Below are 23,803 nucleotides of genomic sequence, written 5' to 3'. Positions count from 1 at the left end.
AGCAGGGCTGGGTTTTCATGTTTGTAGAGCCTAGGCACTTGCACTCTGAATAGTACAAAAGGAGTAGCCCTCTTTATGAGACAGAAGAGCTCAAGGCATGAGGTTAGCTAGGGTAGGTCCTGGGCAGGACGTCAGCTCATCGCAGATCTTCGGACTACTACATTAACCGTAGTTACTATATTGGTAACCTTTGCAATCTGAGCACTGCAACGGTCTAACTGGGGCATCTGTACCTGATAGTAAGGCATGAAGAGTGTGCAGATTGCACAGTATGGCTCTGTTTTGGCAGCTGTGGCATTGTACTCCCTCTCAGAGAAGAAGCTGGCCTTCTTGCTGTGCCAAAGGTGAACAAGTGGCTTGGCCCAAGGTTCTGCCTCCTGCACCTCCTCGTCCATTAAGGAGATGTCCGGCATTTCTAGAGAGAGAGAAACTTGCTGTTGATTTCTAGCATCTGAAGCAGAGCAGACAAGGTCAGTCATGAAGGCACTGACTGCCCCTCCATTCCACAAAGTATTTGTGTATTCATCAGGTCTACATTTGATGCGTGACAACATCTTTACTGTTTTGGCAGACACTTAAGAAGACTGATATGAACAGAACTCACTAATGAAAACTTCAAAAACTGACACCCTTAGAGAAAGAAGTTCAAACCCCCTTATGCTGTGGTATTTTCGTTACAAAGATGATCTTCAGACCCCCAGCTTGGAAGAGCTGTGATCATGCAGACATATCGAGGGAGTAGGCCAAACACAGAGGCACAGCTGCCACCGGGAAACGAGAAGGATGAGCAGAACTGGGCACAGAGAACAAGACAGCACTGTTTGACAAAGATAAATGCTGCTCACTCTGCTAAACTAGAAGACTGCAGGGCAAAAAAGAGGCTATTTGCTGGATGGAAAGCTGCCAAATGCCGGTTCTACAACGGGCAGATGTAAAGTCAGACTCCTCTCAGCACCATTTTCCCAACTTCTGCCTTTGAATTGCACAGCACTGATGGTCTGTGTTCAGTTTTGATCACCCTGGTAATGGTCTGGAGAGGAGAACTGAGGACCTTTAGCATAATACTGTTTCATCAACTGCAGGCTGTGGGTGTGGTGGCCAGGAGATTGTGTCTACATAGCAGCAATGGTGTCCAAATGCATCCCAATGTGGTGGTCAGGCAAGGTTAACATGAAGCAAGAAGGACTGGGCTCCAGCTGGAACACAGACCTGCAGTGTAGGTGGGGGAGCACTAAGGCCTGCGTGATCACAACAGCCTATAAATTCACATCTAACAAACTGCTTACTGGAATACTTTTGCCGTACAAGAATCTGTGTTAGTACAATAACGACATCCATATGGATAAAGGGAACATCCATCTACCCATTATCAATAATTCCTTTGCTCTAATGCAGGGTTGAAGCAGCCCAGAGCCTATCGCAGAAGCATAAGGCATGAGGCAAAGTACACCCTGGACAGGACGCCAGCCCAGTAAAGTAAAAGTAAATATTTAAATTTAAAATAACGTAAAGTGCTCTGGGTAGAAGCGTTTGCTGGAACCACAGACAGATGACAGACCCTGGAGGATACTGAAACAGCTCCTCTCGTCCTGGTCACAGCTTCGAGGCCTTGAGGGATCAGAGCTGTCGCAGCCAGTCAGACGCTATCCGCAAGGCCCTTGGGGCCGTGTTCAAACCACACCGACGTGCCACTCGGCGCTCTCTTTCTGTAAGGCTTTAGCCCTTTGTGAGGTTAACGTGCTGCTTCGGATCACAGGAAAACACAAGACAGATTTGGGGGTAACGTGGTTGCTCCTCTGTATGTGGTTTCATATCCGTCTTCAGACTGTGGTTATTATTTAGAGATGAGAGGCCTTATTTAGCAGGACGGGAGCAATGGGAGAACCGCGCAGAGGACATTACTTAAAGATAAACAGCACAGTGTGACCCCGGGAGCCATTGCTCTCTCAGACAAATAAATAAGCAAATAAGTGCATGGATGGAGACATAGGGTGAATGAGATTAGGTGCTGCTTGATCTGAACACACCTCGTTTCTGTGATTTACAAACTACACAGAGGCACAAAACTGTTTAACAAAAGTGGTTGCAAATAAGAGGCAGCTCACTGGTGCAGGAGGTAGAATCGAGTGTCTCACACCTCCTGAGGTATAGGTCTGGATGAGAGTTTGAATCCGACTTGGTCTCTGTGGAGTTTGCATGTCTGCCCATGTGTGCTTGGGCTAGCTCCAGGTGCTCTGGTTTCCAGTAAAGTCGAAAGACGTGTTTCAGGTGAACTGGTGACTCCAACCTGCCTTTACTGTTTTCATGTGTTAGCGAATGAGTGTATGTATGATTGCCTAAGAATAAACTGGTACCCTTCTACAGGATCTACCCTGCCTCACACCCTTTGCCTCTGAAAAAGACTACGTAGCAACATGCCTCTCGTTAGTGACAACGGATGGATGGATGGATGGATGGATCATTACAAGTAAGCCCAAATTATTAAAATACGGAGTCAATAATATTCACACTTAGTTGACACACTTACAGTATGTAACAAATATGTTAAGGAAATGTGTTTTTAACGTAGACACCTCTAAATCAAGTGCTGTGACTAGGTGATGTAGTTCTTTTGAGTTTACTGGCAAGCAACCTATTTCAGCATCTACAACTTCTCTTTCTAGTATTATTAAAAAAAAAAAAAAAAAAAAAAAAGGGAAGAAATGAACTGAAGTTTGCTGTCCTGAGCTGTAGTTGACAACAAGTTATCACAATTGGACCCTAAAAAGCAAATCCCACTTTGAAGTCTTAGTAGAAAAAGAAAGACTCTATGACACTACGCACCACTTTCATTTTTTGCAGAGAACTGGTTACACACAAATTGATGACTATTACCACAGTCAAGGGCACACTTCACCGTCTGTTATGAATTCTTGTCCTCTGCAACCTTTAACAACAGGCACTATCGATTTTCCTTTATTTATTTTCCCCCTTTCTTGATAAACATCTATTTTTTTGTTATCATTTTCACATTATCTTCTCGGGGAATCAATTGACAAAGCCCTGAAACAAGAAACGCGATGGAGATGAAAATGTCAATAGCAATGTTCCATAATGAAATGATGTTTGAACTTATTTTCCCCTTGTGAAGCCGCTCGCCCTGCTGACAATCTGCAAGTGAAGCGATGTGTGTGTTCCCGTGCTGATCAGTGAGCAGCTATCCTTCCCAATGCATAATCATAAGAATGTTGGGTTAAGCAGCCTCCCTCAGAAAGGGCAGAACAAGTGTTTGAAGGACAATAGCTCTCCTTTGTTGACAGCCTTCTTAAGGAAGACTGGTTAAGGGATGGCGCATTCCTGCACTCACCCTCGTCGCTGGCGGCCTGCTGCTTGACAGCGCTGGGCACAGCTCGAGCGGTGGGCTTCCGCAAGGGGTGGCGCCAGCTCTTGGTGGTCTTCTTTCTGCCCACCTTGATCACCACTCTGTTGGGGTACTGAGAGGATGGAGTGGATTTCATCTCACATCCAACATTCTAAGTTTCTGTAGCCACCATGTACAGGGTTTTCACACATATACGAAAAGAAAATTAAAAAAAGCCAGTTTAGCAGTGCCTGCATGTCCAAAAATAATGAACCTTTTACTTCATTAATAAATGGTCTAGTTGGTACATACAGTGCAAACTTCGCCAGGCTCAAGCTCAGTGTCATCACATTCCATGTCGCTCAAGTCTTTCCCCTCGCTGGACTCACTGCTGCTGTCCTCTTCCCGTGAGGAACTCAGCTCTGCCTCCGACTCTGCGTCCTGGAGGAAGGGAGACTGCTGAGGCAATTCCACTATGTGGTGATCCAAGGCCTTGAGCTCACGAGAATCCAACATGGTGGCATTCTCCTTTCCTACCCATTTTGAACCCAGATTGCCATGCTGGATGACATGGTCTCCATCACCAACCTCCAGTGTCAGGCCTGGCTGTGGTATAGATGATGACTGAGCGTCCTCAAGCTGTGCCAGACTTGGTTGTTGCTCAGAGCTCCGGGCCAGGTTTTGAGCTGCTGTCTCAGTCCAAATCATGCAGGTGGGGGAGCTTAGATCGAAGTGACTGGTGGCCTGGTCTACGCCCAGTACTGCATGCTCCGGGTGTATGCTCTCAATGAGGACGGCTGGGCTCTGACAGTTCAAGTGTTCCCAGATTCCCGAAGGGAGCTGCTGAGACTCAGTACCAAGGCTATCGCCACTTTGGACTGTCAAGTCTTGAAAAGGAGTGTGTTTCTTGTTACTGGCCTCTTCCTCCAAAGGACTGGCCATGCGATTGGTGCTCAAAGGACCCATCGACTGAATGAGTGTGGTTGTGAACTTGCTTTCTCTTAGTGTTTTGCTCCCTGTATTGGTTTCCTCTACACTTGCTACTACATTTAAGGGTCTTTTTTCAGAGCTAGGAGAAGGAAGGTGCTCTAGCACAAAGCTGCTGGTCTGAGCAGCATCCAATTTGTTCAACAGGGGGATGGAAGGAATCTGCAGTTCATCATCATGCACGCTGGAAGCAGCAACTGCCTCTGAACTCACCTCTGTGGGTCTTACTGTGGGCTGGGCTACTGGTGGTTGAAAGCCACACTTGTCTACAGGAGATGGCAAGGAGAGTTCCCCAGGTTCCTCAGGTGATTGGTGAGGGCTGCAGTTATAAAGTATGTCCACCTGAGAGTTTGTCCTGTGTTTGCTTGTTGGAGGGGGAGATGTTTCTCTGTAGAGAACTGGTGCTGCAGGGCTGTCCTGAGGGCCTACAGGGTCTCCAATGGCTGGGGTGAGGGAGGGCATCTCCTGGGTTAATACAGGTGGGAAGCACCCCTCCTCTTCTGTGAGTTCAGGGGTTAGAGACGGCATCTCTCTGCTGGCTGTCTGGACAACCAGGCTTGGGGCCAGCCCATAGAGACCCAGATCGCTTCTGTGCAGAAGTGGTGGGGGACAGTTTTCAGAACTCGAAGACATGGCACTGCAGTCAGCCATCTGACCATCACTGCACACATTGGCATTTTGAGATGCTGTTAGCTCTGCAGAGCTGATATAGCCACATGTTGACACAGAGGTGGGATGCTTTGTCGCAGTGTTTGTCTGCAGTGTCTCATCAACAGTAGACACAGCTATTTCAGTGTTAGTGCCAAGCGTTGGAAACTTTGCATTTTCGTCCTTGGAGGAACAAGAAGGAACCGGTATGGTATCCATGACTGGGTCAGACTGAACCGTCCTGAGAGAGCTTGCTGACACGTCGCTGAAGTCGTCACTGGATGGCACGATGGTCGACCCAGTGGACATACAGTCGGGCTTCTTACACAAGTTTGTGCTCTGGGGACCTGTGTCTTCTGCAGAAGGAGGTGGCTGCTCCAGCTTCTCTGAAAGACAGGGTCCCTGAGATTCACTCTGATCCTCTATCTCCTCAGCAGTGGGCAGATTATCCAGTTCAGTCTTCACCTCTTCCAGTGAACTGGAACAATCTCCAGAAGCCTCAACAGCAGCCGCAGACTGGTCACTATTCTCTCTGTTCGCACTGGCAGCACGCACCTTCCTGCTTTTTGTCATTTGGCCATCCCCTGAATGACAGAACACGTTAGTGGAACCATAAATCAAAGCCTGCCTGGCCAATTTACCATCCTAATGTAATTAATAAGTGCTAAAAGCTTTTATTAAGGGATTACTTGCTTATGCCCTTTTGAATGTAATATCAAATAAACCTTTCATCCTTGAAAGGTTTATAAAACCTACATTTCCAGTTTTTCAGTGGCAGCGGTTTGTTTACATGATAGTTCGATTTTCCTGGCAGAATTTGTCATGTTTGTTTTGCATATATTTTTAAATAAATTCAGTGACTTTTTAAAAAGAAAATTTTTAAAGCCTAATGGCACACATTAAGGTAGGGATGAGGCTGAAGAGTGATGCAGCTGACTAAGGAAGACCAGAAATGATCGCAACTCTTCAATGGTACAGACTGCCCTTTGCCCTCAGAGTGTAAAAGATCATCTGTTCTCATCTTACCTGAGCACAGTGTTGCATCATGGAGCTTGGCTTCCTTTTGCGTGTGTTCAGAACCTTCCATCCCTTTGTCTGATGACTCTGCCCTCCTGGATGCTGTTCTCCTCAACTCCTTCCTGGACCTGGAGCCAGGTGTTGTCTCAGCTCGACCTGCTGATTGTTCCAGGGCCAAAGGCTTCTCAGATGTCTCCGTCTTCAGCTTTTTTGAGCGCGTTCTTGGGTGATGGAGGCTGCTATGAGACAGACAGTGTGGCTGGTGAAGGCAGGGACCAACAGATAAGGCCTGCAGCTGCATTCATCTTAGGCAGAAAGTTAAGGTGGGGAAAAATCTGTACTTGTGTGTTAAATATGAATCCATTTACTGCACTGGTAATAAAAAAAAAAAATGTACGTACAATGAACGTGTGCAACAGCAAAATAAAAACACAAAGACTGTACAAAAAATAGTGGAACCGCTACATGCAATTACTCAAAATTTAAACTAAATTACAATGGCAATGGGAGCTACAATGGTGGGTCATATTTAGCTGAATACAATTATAAATTATAAAGAAAGCTGACAATCATTAGTTCACAATGTGATTGCATAAAACCAGGAGACGGAGTTACAAAAAGTAGCTGGTGTCTGAAAATGAAGTTCAGTTAGTCACAAAAACTGCAAAATTACACAACAGGTGACAAGGCACAGTAAACAAAACTTGACATGTGCTTTGCAATGTGCTTTGCAAGGAAAAAAAAACTGCATCAGAAAAGAGGAATAATAGTCACAAGTCAAAGTCCTCTGATAAATACTGACACGCTAACAGAACAGGAAGTAAAATGCAGAAAAACAACCATGTTGAAAATGATCTTACACATGAACTGAAGTGAATCACTGTGATATTGTGATAGCATGGTGTGGTAAGGCTGCCATTTGAAAACCACCGGTACCAAGGACAATCCACAAAAAGCATAACCTGGAATAATGAGCACAAAACCTGACCCTGAAGCAATAAAAAAGCAATGTGGTCCGATGAGTCATATTTTACTCTTTTTCCTGAATCAAGTTGGGTTTATATTAGGAAAAAGCCAAATGCCTTCAACCCACATTGTCTGCTGCCTGCTGTTAAACAAGATCTATAATAGTATGAGCAGCCATCAGTGGAAATCATTAGGTCATATGCTACCATATTCCAAGATGATAACAGCCCTATACGCACCAGAAGGAGTCAAACAAACAGCAGAAAGAGGAAAACCGCCATCAATGGCATCAGGGTATCTAAAGGACACGGAACCTTTGAGAAGATCTGGAACACAGGCTCAAGAGCAGATTTCCACCCTGCTCATCCTTCAAAGACCTGAAATGGAATTCCACAGGCAGCTTGACTTTACATTCTGCTTAAGGTTTGCCTTCTAGAATAATGAACCAAAATCAACTAGAAACAGCTGAGGACTGCATTATAGTATGACAGCATTTCAAGAGGAATTGGAGCTGTTCTGAAAGGATATCCCATTTAATATTTAGTATTCATAAACTGCTTATATGCTTATATTCAGTCCTTGTATCAGTATATATACATCCACAGTTTGTCAACTGTAACTTATATCCAAGTCCTGTCTCTGGTTCACCTTAGCACATTCATTACCACGCCAGTATACTTTATGGTTCAATCCAGTAATTAATTTGTTTCTTGCTTATTATAGTACATTTCTACATACGTAACAGTAACACTTTTACTCCTGAAATAGTTTCTGCTACTAAATAATCCTTTAGCCCTGCTGGTTAATAACCCCTAAAACACATAATATTACAAATACTAGAATAAATGGCTATAATCATCTAATCATATAATATAATTTTTCACAATATGGTAACCGAAAGGAAGAAGCTAAGTACAAGGGTGAGTCAAAAAGTATCAGCAATGTGTTCTTAAAAAAGTTAAAATAGTACTGAGGACACTTCTTGCTTTTCCTTTGTAATTTATTATATCTAATTTAATATCTCTTAGCATCAGAAAAGTTAAACTGGTAAGAGCTTGGACATGTAATAGGTCACAGATCTAACAGGTCAAACAGGAAACTCTCCAAACTTGGATGATGCGACCTTTGTGGTTTCACTTATCATAATATCAAATCTTTCATCATAAAGAGACATCATTGGGGAGAACAGCTTAAGTAAGCCAACAACATTCAAATTCAATGGCAGTGTAGAATGGCAATATGTGATTTAAGTATGTTACGTTCCAGAGCAAAAAGAAAATAACTTTTACTAAAATTGAAGAAGTGAATCACTGCCTTTTTGAAATTGTGAACTGAAAATATAAACATGAAACTAAAATCCTATTAATAAATGTGAAACAAATTAATTACCAGATTTAACCATAAAGTACACTGCTATGATAGCAAAATACCTGTAACTGATTCACACTTCAATATGTATCATCCAAATGCATTCTGTAGATTCAACTATGTCTTAATAAGGGTATGATCGAAAAATGACTGAGGACAAAGACTTCCAAATAGAGAAAACAGTTCCATGATACAGGCAATTTAGACGATCTACCTGCACGGTATCATTTTCCCGTTAAATTAATTGTTTCCTCTTGACCTTATTTAAGCGCTGTTCACACTAGATTAAATTACATGGGGTCTGTAGTTTTCTAAGTCCTTGAATGCGTATTGGTCTCTTTTCACTCTTAACATGAGAAGTGCCATGTTTCACATTTTCCACTGCATCTCCTCAAATTACTTTCTTAATGCTAATAGTTATTACACAAAACTAAACAACATATTAAAGGCAGAATACATTGCAGAAATGTACTTTTTACAGCAGACATTTTAACCCTTAGTCACAATGACCTCCTTGAAATGATGGTTTTTGTTTTTGTCACTGAGCCTTGCTTGATTAAACTGTTGACTGAACAGTATTTAAAGAATTTAAGCAACATTATACCAAACACCATTGGAAAAGAATCAATATAATTTATAATAATGTTAAATGCATGGATTTTTTCCTTGCTTTTATAAAACATATTACTTGGTATTCTGTACCAGACTACACAAGAAAAGAAGCATTATGTTCATCTCATGTCAGTTGCTTGATGTACATACACAAGAGCTTGCAATGTTATTGACCACATTACATTTACTCATTTAGCTGATGCTTTTCTCCAAAGCAACTTGTAATGCTAAGGTCACAATTATTACATGCTTACAATCATTTTACCCATTTATACAGCTGGGTAATTTTTTTACTGGAACAATTTTAGGGTAAGTAGCTTGCTCAAGGTTACTACAGCTAGAGGTGGGGATGAAACCTGCAACCTTTGGGTCCAAAGGCAGGGGCTCTAACCATTACACTACCAGCTGTCCCATTATCTTTGTCAGTTGTATATAATGATGTGCAATAATAACCATCCATCTATGGTCAACAACTGCTTGCCCAGTGTAGAGCTGCGGTGATCCGGAGCCTATTCTGGACAGACTGCGTGCAAAGCACGGTACATCCTGAAAAGGATTCCAGTTATCATAGAGTATGAATGTGCAATAATCTCAGCGAAAAGTTTTTGTCTCCAAGTTAAAAGTGCAGTGACAACCATACACCAGCATATGTGCAGTGAAAATTAATAGCTCTTAAAAAAAAATTTTACATTAATTTAAAAACAATTTACCCATTTAAGCTGCAAAGAGAATGAATAAGCATACTGTAAACCTTCTAAAACCGGTTTGTTTAAAAAGGGCATCAAAAAGTGCTAAGATACACTTCATAGAATAATGCAAATATAATCCTCTGAAAATTCAAGATGCTGAGTATATTCACTCATAACATTACATTCCTAAAAGGCCTTGGGTTGCACAGATAACATGATAAGGCTGTTAGATTGTTCATTTGCTCAACAACATTAATACATAATAATTATACATTTCCCCTGCATAGATCAAGAATCCACAAAAAAAAAAAGGAAGTTCGGGAAGAAATGCAATACACGGTTACAATTTCATCTAAACTTCATTCCGTAAAGCCCTTCAATGGCACAGCAATTTGGCGAAGCATAGAGGCACCATAAAATAGAAAACTGTCTCTGGTAAATTTGGCAGGAGTTTGACAATCATGCCAAGGACTGTTTATTATTTAGTATAAGGTTAATAACTTTTTAAGTTGTCTTGAAAATGACAAGTTCTCCTTTGTGACAAGCAAAGGAGGTAGAAATGAAGAATGCGGCTACAGATGACTCTGAGGCCTCTACAACATTGATTTTAGGCGGAGGCATCAAAAATCGTCAAAACAGTATTCTCCCAGTTTTTACCCATGAGCAGGATCTTGTTTACATCAACGGTAATTAAAAAGCCAGGAGCCTCTGAACAAAGCAGCACCTTGACAGGGCAGACGTGCCTCCTGCTGTCAGCCCCCGATGGGAGAGCCCCAGTGACTTCTGGGAAGTGAGCCGGCATAAGAACATGCTACAAGGACCGCCAAACACAACCGCAGAGATACTGCAAACTATTTCCATCAGCCTGCAGCCAGACGATCAAACAGAAGAGCAGTGAAGGATGTCTAGGGGTTTATTATTATGCATAACAAAAGCAGTACAAGAAGCAATTTCAGAACAATTTTAATGACTGGCGTAAAGCACATCATTCCATTTCAAATCAAATTACATCTAAAACCTTAACTGTTGCTGGCCATCACAGATGTAATATGGTAATCACTGGGTATTATGAGTGCATACAGCACAGATGAAACATATATGGAGATTTTTGTATACCCTTTCAACCAACCCGAGCAGACTTACCAACTAGAGAAATTATGTATCTGCATTTGTCAGGAAGCATTCACATTGCTTGTTCCACTCTTTTCATGCTTTTTCTTGGTGTTCCCAGGACTAAACAGAGCAACAACCACTCTGTCCCAACCACCCGGGGAAAAAACAAATAGAAAGCAGGGTGGTCGGTCCACATGACCACCTTGCCATGGAGAGACCATGTCACTACTTTGTTTTGGTTTGAAGAAACAATAGCAGTAAACCCCACTTGCTGTTCCAAACCTGGTTTGGCAGACGGCCAAGCCCATCTTCTCCCTTCCACTCATTTCTCCAAGAAAGCAGAGCCAGAAAAGTAACTGAGTTTCCCCCACATTCTGATCACCAACCTCCGAGAGGTGGGTGAAGAAAGTACAAACTCAATGAAACCAAACAGTCTGAGAACAAATTAGTCAATCCCGACAGAGTATTTACAAGATAATCGGTCCAACTGTCACTGGACTAAATTAATTGTACTCTTAGTGAAGTATCTTTGTTTTTTGTTCCCTGCACCAAGGTTTCCAGGGAATCTCTTCCTAAACCAATTTTGCATAAGAAGAGTTACAGGAGGAAAGCTTACAGTAACAGAGAATTTCATCACGGACATAGAAAAAAGAGAATTTCTTGCACTGGAATCTCTGAAGGCTGAGCACAAACTCTTATCATGCATTTCCACATGAAAAAGAGAAGCGCGATATGGACGATTTCAGAATCAACTGCTCTTTCGGAAATGAAGGGTATGGGAACATCATGAGAGATTAAAGATTGCTCATAAATCTCATTAAATGGAACTATTTCTCATATACACATGTTATATTGCCATTTCATCCATATTCTGAGTTCAGTAAGTGCTGGAAATGTCTGCTTGAATATCAGTTAGTTTTATTTCACTTCAGCATGCTGCATGTTTTATGGTCAGGGTGCTGCAGTGAACGGTATTTATGTCAACAAAATGTGTGCCTATTTTGAGCCGGTACTAATTAAATCAAACTCAAACCAGTGACATTTATGGTTTGCTCTTAATAATTAATCACCGAATGATTCGTCATTAATTGGTGCCCCATGTAACACAAATAGCTAACATCACTCAAACAACACACAAAAATCTCTGCCTGGGATTCTTTCAAGAACGAATATTGAATCTATCCTGAATTTATAGTTTGACATCGCCTCACAAACATTTGTTGCAACCATCGTACAAATGTGTAAGTGTCTGTAGGAGTGCTGCACACTTTTTTTTGCAGCTATGCATTTTTGTACTTTTGCCACCCTGCTTTCAGGACTGTGGGTTTTGGGGTTATATCTGTTCTGTGCTGAGATTTTGTCTGTCTTCTCAAAGTCCAAAGACATGTTGTTTGGTTTTATTGTTTACTGTTAAAGGTGAAGATGAAGAAGATTATGACATGGACAACATGTAGTGCAGCAGATAAGGGCACAGACTTGCAAACTTAAGGTTATTGGTTACAGTCCAGGTGCCAGAGCTGCAAGGAGTGCCTTAATCTGGGGGGGGGCAGTGCTGCAAAGACAGAAAGCTAAAAAAAATTTGCTAAATTGGTAAAACTGGTAACTGCTTTGGATAAATACATCAGCTCTAATAATAGTAACCCTGCATTATTGTTTATGTTATTTGTATAATTTAAAACCAATGGCAAGATGAGGCACCTTCTGCTAGGGGGTCTGGGTCTCTTGCGGCGGTGGAGCCAGCTCTGCAGCTCGGGCGTGGAGCTGGGGGTGGGCCGGGTGTGGTCGATGGTGCACACGTCCTTGCCCTGCTTCCACAACTGGTACCGGTCTGGCTGGAAGCGGCGCACAAAGGGGTCCATGGAGATCTTCACCATGTCCTTGCTGCAGGTGCACTGGGGAGGGAAGTGAAGACAAAGAGGTCAATTTGTACATTCATTCTAATTCATTCTATGCCCTTCTCAATGTCTCCTTGCCCCCCAAATGTCCTCAGATTAGTAGCTATTGCATAATGATGAACAGAGCTATAAAACATCTATTAAAGTCAAGGTCCCACAAAATATGCTCCTAAGAGAGAGAAAAGGAGAAAACCTCAGTTTAAAAATGATTTCCACTGGGTACTGGCGCCACATCATTGACCACGGGCTGCAAAACAGGAGACATGAGACACTTGGACAAGCAAAAAAAAAAAAAAAAAAGTCCTACTGCTGGCAGCCTGCTAGCATTAGCATCTCATTGTTTGTTACCCTGACATTTTTGTTACCTAGGCGCCCAGCAGGTCCATATGTTAGATGTCCTGTGGAAAATACGCAAAGAGGACCCCGGACGAGGAACGCGAAGGGATGGACATCGTCACCATTAAATGAAGTGCCCGTTGACACAAGGATGGCACGTGTATCCAGCTGTCACCTCTCACCGCCCATCACCTTGGCTTTCAGAGCACTCCGCTGGTCTCCGGACATGAAGAATGAATGGAACGCAGAGCGGGACCAACACGTCGGCCCGCTGCTAATTTATTGAAAGAAGTCCATTGAAGAATTGTCCACTCGAGCAATGTGAGAAGGAAGAAAGTGATGATTCATAAATAGCGCAGGGAAAGTACAGCCTTAAGGTCATCCTGTCATCCTTTATGTTAGGCCTTTCCAATTGAATTCCGCTTCCCAGCGCCTCGGTGCGTCTTTGATGTGATGAGATTTCCACAGGCACTGGGGCGGCTATTGTCTCAGACATAAATGTTGTTTTCCCCCCTGCTCCCGATGTTTGACATTATTACAGAGAGCGGTCCCGCGCTAAGGCATAAATAACACAAATCCGTCTTTGTATAGCGATGTCACTCCGCTCCTCTGCAGCCCGGAGTGAAGAAAATGTTGACTTTGCACAAGATGGACCGCACCGGTCAATGTTCAGACAAACAGCAAACAATAGAAGAATAAACGCTCCTTAAATTCTAGAGCTGCTTCTCTGCGATTTGAACCCGTTATACGTCAACGTACCTCTGGACGAGCGAATGTAAATCTAGAGGCTGGCTCGGACTGCAGCAGCATGTTAAAGGACATCACGATGACAAATTACAGATTAATGAGGGGAAAGGATAATGGATGGAGCCTATTTGGCCCCCTTCAAAGGGTTTTCTGGACCGGCCTTCCCATCGCTTTTCCAGCCTCTCTGTTCTCATCTATTGAGAAGGTGAATAATCGTAGTACCACCAACCACGTGCGATTCACATTAACATGCACGCTGACTGAACACAGCAAGTTTTTCTCATCTCTTCTCATGCCATCTTGGCACGGGCCTTAGAGATATTTCAGAACAGGAGGCAAAGGTGATGATTCTGAAGCAGGAACCCAAATTCAACAGCCAAGCTATGAGCTCATTATATTTTGTATTCTCATACATAAGAGTCCAGTGGAGAGCACAGCCTCCACACAGCTTTAAATGCCTCATCATAGTTTGTTTGTTCTTCCTGAGTTTGGACGGGTATTTTGCAGAGGCTCTCTCCTACAATCCTTTTCAGGACATGCTGTTCAGAACAACTGGCAACGCTAAATGACTCTCAGCATGAGGCTGTGGGAGTGATGGTACGTATGTGCAGATGACTGCACTGCGATGGAGAGGCAAACTCAAGTCTTATCAGCCTAACATCTGGAATTATATTCATCACTTGTTGCTGTGCATAATTCATGTAGCAAAACCGCAGAGGTCCTAGGTCAAAAGCATAAAACCCACAGTATACAGGTTTAAACTGAATATTGTCTTACAAGTGGCATTTGTCAATGTCTCACACCTGCAGTGCAAGTTCTTTTCTTTGAATCAGAAAATGGCTCTGGTGCAGTGGAGTGGATCAGTCACAGTTTATTGCCCTTGAAAAATGACAGTCCGTCACATTCTTCTACAAAACGCTCTCACACATTTAATCATCTGCATCGTTCAGCAACTGTTTTTGCCTCAATAAATCAATAGTGGGCACACAGGACGATAATGAGCCCTATCCTCATAATATCTTTTTTTAAAAAAGTGTTAGAATAGTGAAAAGAGCATACGGACAGAAGTACTACTCTCTGGTCTTTTTTTTTTTTTTTATTTCGGAATGCCTCGCTGGACTGCTCAGAGAAGCTGTGAAATATTACATCTGAGAAACAAAGGAACACCTTGCTGCCTACTGTGATCTATTGACTGTCAAGGATCATGTTCCCTTTTATACTTTATCCATGTACTGCAAAACAGAGGAACTGCAAAAGATTCAGTCTAAAATCTGTAAACATCATTTTAAGAAGACTGGATTAACCAAGGCTGGCAGAGTTAAATACATGATCAGCATTGCTTCACCAGTTATTCAAAATTACGTGCACCCCTTTTTTCCCCGATATTTAACTGGACACATCGGAGTGAGGTGTCTTGCTCCTGGGACTCGAACTGGCAATCTTCAGTTCGCAAATCTGCGAAATATACTTCTCCACAAGTCAAAGGCAATTGAATTTCCACTCCCTTTAGAGGTAGATAAAGACAACAGTAACTAAAAGGGTCTCTTCTCTGTTTACCGGAGTGACTGCAGAACTGTCAGACAAACTGTCAGCAACTACATGACTTCTTTCTCTTTTCAGCCAGTTAAAATGTGAAGATCAGAAACTGGAACAAGGCAGGGGAAAGCAAAAGCTATTGCTATTTACTAAGTTAAATCAGAGTGGCACAGTGTGTAATGCTGGTGCTTCATGGCTTTCGGGCTGCTGGTTTGGACCTGGATTCAAATTCGGCTTTGTCTGCATGAAATTTGCTTGCTTTCTATGTTTTCACATAGGTTGCATCCCACATTCTAAAGGCATGAAAGACTGAGCCTTGATTGTGAGCATGTCTGAGATTGCCTAGCAATGGCCTCATATGCTATCCAGGGTGTGCCCAGCCTCATGGTTCTGGGACAGGCCTTCACCATTGCAACCCTGAAGTGGCTAATAGAAAATATTATTGAGAAAATATGAGATGTACGTCACTTTGGAGTAAAGCGTCTGTAAAATGAATAAATGCAAACGTAAAATACACAAACTGACACAAACACTAACAAAAAAGCAATAAATGCATGTGTCTTTTGATAATACTACTTTCACAGCACAAAATTTAGTGCACCGATTCTCTCTTGCTGAGAGATTTCCAGTACACATTAGAAAACACATCTATTCTCATTATAGAAACAGCTGATTTTTTTTTTTCCCCTTTTCCATTTCTAATAGATGTATATTACATAGTCCAGCAGAAAACAAAACAAATACTACAAATATTTCAAGTATTAAGCCCAAAGAATATCCTAATAAATAATCTAAATTCCACAGGTATTGCAGCAATATTTTGCTCTTCTATGAGTCAGTAACTCGAAATGAAACTGCTGTAGCCGACAAAAAACTCAGAGGGGCCGTAAAATTTTGTAGCTAGTCTGATATTTTTACACATTTATCTCCACTACATGGGAATCTACCTGCAAAGACTGTATGAACTTTATGAAGTCTCTTGTCACGTATACTTAAGGGAACACAACGGGACACAATACTGAATATGTTCAATAAGAAGTAAAAAAAAAAAAAAGGTGCTTTAAAAATGTTCTTCTTGATAAAGTTTATGAGAGACACGGGACGGGCCAGAGGCGTGACATGCCTACTGTCAGCCTAATAATCTCAGATGGAGCATTAATATGGAGAAAGAGGACTGATGGCGCATCCCGGCCCGCAGGTTCAATGCACGACTGCGCTGGCTTCTGACGCCGCTCAGATGGGCTGTCTCAGCGGCTCTCACGCTGTGCAGCGCTCGCACATCTGCCAAGCTTGTGGGGTGGGGGGTACCATCTGCAGAAATGACATCATTACAATATCAATGTGGGAGACACAAGCGCAGCGCATCTCATGACAGCGAAGGTAACGCACCATTGTCCAAATCCAATGTCAATCACCGTACTGACGTTAACAGTTTTACGTGAAAACATATTGGAAAAAATGTTTATGTTAATTCATGTCAATTGACAAAAGAAAAAAAAACAGAAACCCAGTAAGAGCACCAATGGTAGAAAGGTTATTCAGTTAATATTACTTTTTTTAATGAGAGGATCCTAACTTAGCTTACGAGTGGCTGCTCAGCACCTCCGACCGCAGAAAAGTAGGGACGTGACCGGATCCCTCCCTCCGGTGGGCCTTTGGTTCTCAGGAGAGAATCCGTCTCAGGCTACTCGGTCACACGCCTCAGTGTCAAGACTACAGGGTCTGCCTAGGACTTCCTTTACATCCCCTGTAGCCCCTAAGGGGACGACTCCCCAGGTACTGTTCCCCACCGAGCCCCTAGCCTCCGTGTCCGTTAAAGAAGAAGAGCCACAGGGTAGGACAGGAAGCGCATCCTGTGTTGTCTGCAGTCGCCGGATGCTCCCGCAGAGCTTTCGCTTCGTCCCATTTCTACTGCACGTGCCAAGTGCAAGATCTGCATTCACGGGCTTCCTTCGAGAAATGGAGTGTCGATCCCTTTATGTATCAGTGTGTGTGTGTGTGTGTGTGTGTGTGTGTGTGTGTGTGTGTGTCAGTGTCTCTGTGGATAAATTAAGTTGTCAGTTATTACCAATAAGTGAGCAGTGAAACAGATTCAAACACTGCAGATGGAGAAAAAAGAAAAAAGGACAACACTGCCCCCTTGCTATGAGAACGACCACGGCCATTGTGAGCACCGTTCGGTTACATACAAAACCTTGACACAGTCCATACTTCTGTCAGATACAGGGAGGGAAGGAAGAAAGGTACAACATAAACAAGTAAACAAACAATCTAACTCTACAGGTTTTGTGGTGCAAGTCAGAACAACGAGCCTGAGATCTGTTTCCAACCGCAGTCAGGTTCAGATTTAAGACAATGAAACATTTAGTATGATTTGCTTCTTAAGAATTGATACATAACAATGCAGAATGTACTTCCACCATTAATAGTGTTCACAAAAAGAGTGTTTTTTCAAAAAGGATATTGCTGATTTTGTAAGAATGTAAGCGAGAGCAAGAATGAACTAGGGATATCTCCAAAGCTGTAATCCCAGAAAGAAGTTTGACTCCATTCAACGTTAGCAGAACCAAAATTCTCAGACTGAGTTGTGAGTCAAAAGCTTTAAGATTTTTTTTTTTCCTTATTTGGAGCCGACAGGATTTTTTGAGTCCATTGTGCAGTATCTAGATAAATACAGCAAAATGATGCAATTACATATCATCACCTATAAAGGATAGATATCACTGAGTCACTAAAAGAGTTCTCATAATAAAAATGTGTTCATCTTTTTTTTTTTTTTTTTTAAATGGTTTAAGAAGTTCATCAGTGGCTTGTTTATTTGTTTGATTACTTTGGTGCTAATAAGCGTCAAATCTGAGCAGACAAGGGATGGTCTTTTCCCCCGGCAAAGATAAAGAGCAGCATCTGACCCACTTCCTTAGGTACGGTTTTGTGTACCTCCACCAGATGGGTTTCCTGTCCTCACAACACTTAGTGTTCTCATTACGACAGAACGAGACAACTCCTAATCATGCGCATTAACACTGCTGTAATGATGATTACAGTCTCTTAAAAAAAGAATGTCTTTCTAAGCAGTTGCTCTATTATTGGCATTATGAGGGATGTTTTAATTTTCAGGAACACTTCCAGGATAATCAACTCTTCCGTCAGCTTTGCCAGTACATACCTTTGGAAATTCCTCTGAATTCCGCGCTGTTACAGAGCATCTGCATGACAGCAGAGCTCCACCAACCACCATGTTGCTTTGCCACTTCACATGTGGTACTTGGAAAAGGATGCTGGCATGTATTTTGTTCAACAAAACAAAATACACGTGGGGATCTCAAGGGACAGAGTTGCATTTCGGTTCCCGGATGACGGATTTTGTTCTCCGTCTTGCTCTGCGGGGGAAGAATTTCTATTCGGTCCCCATAAAACAGCAAAATGGAAAATTAAAATACAAATATCAGCGAGCAGCCAGTGTCACCTTGGACTTTAACGGAAGGTATCGCGATAACCTCTTTACACGTCACCCTGGAGTTACGGTGCTGTTTCGGGCCGCACCCCTGGCCCCAGCTCCTTGCCATCCTGTCACTCTGCGGGACTCTCATTAGGCAGCTGTGCACCCAAAAGCAGGGGCTGCAGTGTCGGGGGAGCGCGGTCACCGGTGAACCTGCGTTAATAGTCCTGCGAGACACTGCATTATATTATTTATGTAGGTGGAGTGCATTTCACTGTTGTGTCAGTTCCTGCTTCCCAGCCTGTCGGCAGGAGAGCGAAGCGGGATTTAGGGGAGCTTAATTGCTACGACTGTCACCCCTCCGACCGGTGAAATTGTCTCTTATTTTTATAAGGTCTGACTCTTGTGGGGCTCGACAATAACTCAGAGGAAGAACGGCTGAGGTGTGCAGTCATAATTCACAGAGACCAATTATAGCTCTCTGGCGTGATGGTGCGGGCTAGCTGCCTCGTAGCTCTTCTTTAAATAATAGTTGCGGGCGCCGGTTCCACTAAATGATGCGCGGTGACACGGTACAGGGCCGCTGCCCACATGCCACCCGTCGTAGCTGAAGGTGGTTCCCGTTAACCCCCTGGATTTGTGACCGAAAGATTGCCGCTTCAAATCCCTGGTATGTCCCTTCGACAAGATATCACAAGTGCAATAGGGAAATAGCGAGTCGTTTAGACCGTAAGGAAATCGGGATTAAAGCTTCAGCTGAACAACCCAAATGAAATCCACTTCACTCCGTACATCACTCGTGACACTAGTTCAAGTTCTTTTTTTGTACCTCGCCTGAAGTATATGCAAGAGGGTAATGAGTGTCATAAGGAAATGCAGACAGGTTGTTAGCCAGAAGCCAAGGAGTACATTGACAGATTTCCACCAGAGGCAGCATATAATTGGAAACACCGAGGAAGGCCAGAGACCAGCTAACTAGCCTCCACACGTTGCGTTCTGCCACATTGTGATGCACTGGGACACAGTCCAGCAGTGGTGGGTTTCGCTACCGTCGCACTAGTGTGCGGGCTGTCCTCAAATCCCTCCACTTACCGTACTAAACGCACCTAACCTTGCTTTCGATGTGGACGTCATATCATCTTCGATCGCACATTTGAGAGTTCTTCTCTAGATCTGTGACGCACACAATCAAATATGTTCGGTGATCAAATACACATTCCTCGCGAGTGACGCAGCACAACTGATGGTAAAACAAGTCAGCTACAATTGGCAAGTGTAAGCATGTCTGCAGAAAAGTTTTATTTTTAAGTTTTCTTTTGGGGGGGGCTTGAGGTGAATGGCACTTCTGCTTTTATGGCTGCCTTTGATTCTCTGAAGCCTGTACTTTCAATGAAAGTACAAAAACTTGCTTATAAACAAACATGCCAAGGTGAAATGAGAGGGATCATACTAATGTAGCTATGCGGGATTTTTTTGTAAGACTTTAAGTTGTGGGGCTTTTTAAAGGTAAAAGTTGGATAGGCAATGATAGACAGAAACAAAGTATAAATAAATAAATAAATAAAAACATAAGAAACAAACATGTAAAGGGAATTTTCATTTACGTTCTTACTGATAATAAATAAATAAATATATAGAAAAAGTAAAAGAACAGCCAAAGGCGTTCTTCCCTCTTGAGTCCAGTTTCAGAGTACCTGGCTGAATGACTCAACATTCAACATACTGCAACGAATACCACACCACGGCTAAACAGACATACTGTAAATTTTCAAAATCATGATTGAATACTGGGTTCGAGTCCTGCTTGGGGCGCCTTGCGACGGACTGGCGTTCCGTCCTGGGTGTGTCCCCTCCCCCTCCGGCCTTGCGCCCTGTGTTGCCAGGCAAGGCTCCAGCTCGCCGCGATCGGGAAAAGCAGTTTCAGACTCTCTCTCTCTGTGTGTGTGTGTGTGTGTGTGTGTGTGTGTGTGTGTGTGTGTGTGTGTGTGTGTGTGTGTGTGTGAGTGATTCCACGCTGCCAAGAATAGCACCTTAGCAGACCCATTTTCCAGGATTCTGCACAGTGCTTACCATACATGGGTTATCTTCATTAAAGACATTTAGATGAGTCGCTAAAAGAGTTTCTAACAAAGAACAAAAAGTGACCCAAATGGTGGTTGAGGGGGGTTACCCTGCCGTATGAATTGGTGAAACATTGTAAATCGCGTTTGACAAGAGCATCAGCTAAATTAATAAATATAAATGTAGTTTCATCAAGATCATAAGTCACTGCACAACCAGGCACAAAATGATCAGGAATTCCAGGTCAGTTTCAAAGTGTTCTCTCTCTTCCCTCTTTAAGAATACAAGTGACAGCACTGTCTCCGATGATAGCATGGAAACGTACGAAAAAACACAATAAACGTGGCCGGGTCCAAAAATAAAGACTATCTATTTTGCCAGCTGGACTTCTCCAACGTAAAGCCAGTAAAAACATGCAGGCCACCTTTGCACCAACATCTTGCTGCAGTGTGAAGATCGCCAGGTGCTGTGAGGTCAGTCTCGATCATACGCGCTTCCCGCTGGTGCTGGTGAAAGTCTGTGGGCCACATGCTCTGTAGCCGACCACCTCCAGCGTCTTACACCTGCTTGTACGCCGCGGCCTTGTCAAGTTCAGTGCTAGGAATGGAGATGGGAGGTGCTGTTTCAGGTATTCAGATGCAGGCACCCCAACCTGCAACTCCCCATTGAGAATAAGGGCCTGAGTGAAAATGACAGTGTAAACTAGCAAACCTTTTACACCGCCTTACTACCTCTGTCCACCTGGACAAATCAAAATCTCTCATCTGTATTATAATGTCAGTATACTGCTGATGGCATGCGGCTTACTTTGAAAACAGTAAAGGATAACAGATTTTTTTTGCCCTCCCACTGGAGTCCATGCAATATCCATGAAATTCACCACTTACGGAAATCATAATGGACTCTTCAGCCATCCCCCGAATACAAAAGGCATGCTAAACTTTGTGACCAAAGAATGGATGTCATTATTCCTTTTGAAATCCAACCCAGTGAAACGGAGAGGAAAACGCTCAAGCATTTACTGTCAACACAAATACAGAGAGCTGGCTACCTGCTGTTCGAGGTCCATTCTTCACGCTGACACTGTGGCTCTTTTGCGAGTCCGCTCCGCTGCGCTTGCGTGTGCCTCGGTGGAAGCATAACGGACACCCCGGCAAAGTGCATTTTAATTATGACATCAAATCAAAGTCTTGAGCACCACACTCTCAACCCCCCACCCCCACAGATAAACTGGATCAACTCTGCTAGATATTAATGACATCGGTGGTCGTGCTGCGAGGGGGCTGGGGGTGTCGAGCAAACGCAGGCGCAGCAGGCGAGAACCAATAAGCCAAGGTGGGAAATTGTCATTTGACTCCATTATGCTGATACATTTCCCCGCTTCTCCCATTTTGAAACGCCATAATAATATTCTCCTGGAGCAATAAAGAAAACAATTCACACAGCATTTCAATAATAGTGTCACCACCTACAGATTTATAACGCTTTTAATATTGCGTGTGGAAAAACGGACTTTGCAGGGGGGAAATCAGGTCTGCGTCTTTGAAGATTGGATGACGGTTTGATTTCAACATTACTGTCTTAAGATGAAGGATGCAATCTTAATTTCATAGATGCATTTTTTTTCTCCTCTCATTCAAAATTATTTGCCCAAACTACAGACAACAACAGTCTTCCTGCCTCCATATGTTTTTTTCCCTCTCCAACAGTCTAATTATACTCTGATGTCTTGTAAGTGACAAGATAAGTACTATTAATAAAACTGTGTGTAAAATGGGGGAAATCCAAACAATAAATAAGGAAATAAAAGCGTGCATAGTCAATCATATCTGTTGCTCTGATTTGAAGCAATGAACACATGACAAAAAAATGACTAGAATCCACTAATAAATTATTTAATTTGCAGTGAAAAGACACAGCTAAAGGAAACTGCTCGGGACAGCCTTTTGTCAACCATGTGGAGAAAGTAACAGAAATTACTGACAACCTAACAGTAAAGCAAGTGTAAAATGAAATGTAAATGGCAATTTAACTTTAGACATAGATCAGTTAAGAGCATGTATGCAATCATCTTAAGGGCATCCAGAGCAGCAGAGCCGATCGGCAGCCAAGGGAGGATAATCTATTTGCTCAACATGGCGGGCGAAGCCAGGATTTCGGCAACAGGCGGATTTTATTTTCCAGTACATGCCACTCGATGCCACTGCCGTCAAACGGAATGCTGAAGATATCGGGCAGGACGAGATAAAGAGCAAATTTCTTGAAATGATATGAAAATTTGGCCACCGCCACCCTCAATATAGCTCAACCCGGCGTGGCCTCGCTGTCTGGCTGCTGTCATTTGGCTTTAGTCCTGATATCCTTTTGCGCCAGGCAGGTCAGTCAGATGGAATGAAACGTAAAACAATACTCAGCGTAAAGCGGGACCCATTTTGGTTTGTCATGCAGCATTTTAGTGCAGCTGAGCAAAGCTGTGCTTTGAGCCAGTAACACACAAAAGACAATGCATGATTCTGAACTAATTTCCATGCTTAAAAGCCAGGAAATCAGCAGAGCGCTCACTATTACGGTCTTCAAACCAAGGCCCTTTGCACAGATTTATACCTTATTTCAATTGCCCTTGGACTTGACCAGCCAAGACAACACAGCCCGTTTTAGCTTGAGCTGACGGTGCAGCTCAATTTGCTTTTTAACTTGCAGAAACAACCTAGGCTGCACTCCGAGAAGAACACTTTGGTTTATATATAATGCTCCACTTGTTTGATTCGCTGTGGGAAGAATAGCATAGATTAAATAATTTATGACTCGACTTTCAATTTGATATGCCTGCAGTTATGACACCAGTTTTGAAAGCTAGCATAGCACAGGAATTCACCATGACGAGTAGAACATGAATATGAAACAGAGAAAAACACTAAGCTGAAATACCTTTAATAAATTAATAGTGTGATGTAAATGTAACAGTGATTTAAAAAAAAAAACAAGCATAAAAGCACTGTGCGCACAGCCTAGGCTTTTACATTTTTCCTCCCATTTTTTCCATTTCAAT

At 42.9% G+C, this 23,803-nt stretch overlaps 1 protein-coding gene across 9 annotated transcripts in view; it reads right to left on the bottom strand.

Moving 5' to 3' along the window:
- Positions 1-23,803, bottom strand: part of kdm4c (lysine (K)-specific demethylase 4C) — a 91,681-nt gene that overhangs the window by 34,730 nt on the left and 33,148 nt on the right. For 5 of the 9 annotated variants that reach the window (XM_029258827.1, XM_029258829.1, XM_029258830.1 and 2 more), the window contains exons 9-14: positions 12,439-12,632; positions 6,002-6,231; positions 3,929-5,559; positions 3,653-3,781; positions 3,347-3,473; positions 234-415 (exon numbers count right to left, since the gene is read on the bottom strand). In XM_029258827.1, coding sequence (XP_029114660.1) covers positions 234-415; positions 3,347-3,473; positions 3,653-3,781; positions 3,929-5,559; positions 6,002-6,231; positions 12,439-12,632 — 2,493 coding nt within the window. Of the gene's footprint in view, positions 1-233; positions 416-3,346; positions 3,474-3,652; positions 3,782-3,928; positions 5,560-6,001; positions 6,232-12,438; positions 12,633-16,117; positions 16,566-23,803 lie in introns of those variants that run through there. The other 4 variants (XM_029258828.1, XM_029258837.1, XM_029258833.1 and 1 more) reach the window with 3 other exon arrangements.

This window comes from Scleropages formosus, chromosome 16 (genome assembly GCF_900964775.1).
Source record: "Scleropages formosus chromosome 16, fSclFor1.1, whole genome shotgun sequence".
In the NCBI taxonomy this organism is placed as follows: Eukaryota; Metazoa; Chordata; class Actinopteri; order Osteoglossiformes; family Osteoglossidae; genus Scleropages; species Scleropages formosus.
The sequence above is the reverse complement of the archived record's forward strand: the minus strand, read 5'-3'. Positions and strand labels throughout refer to the sequence as shown.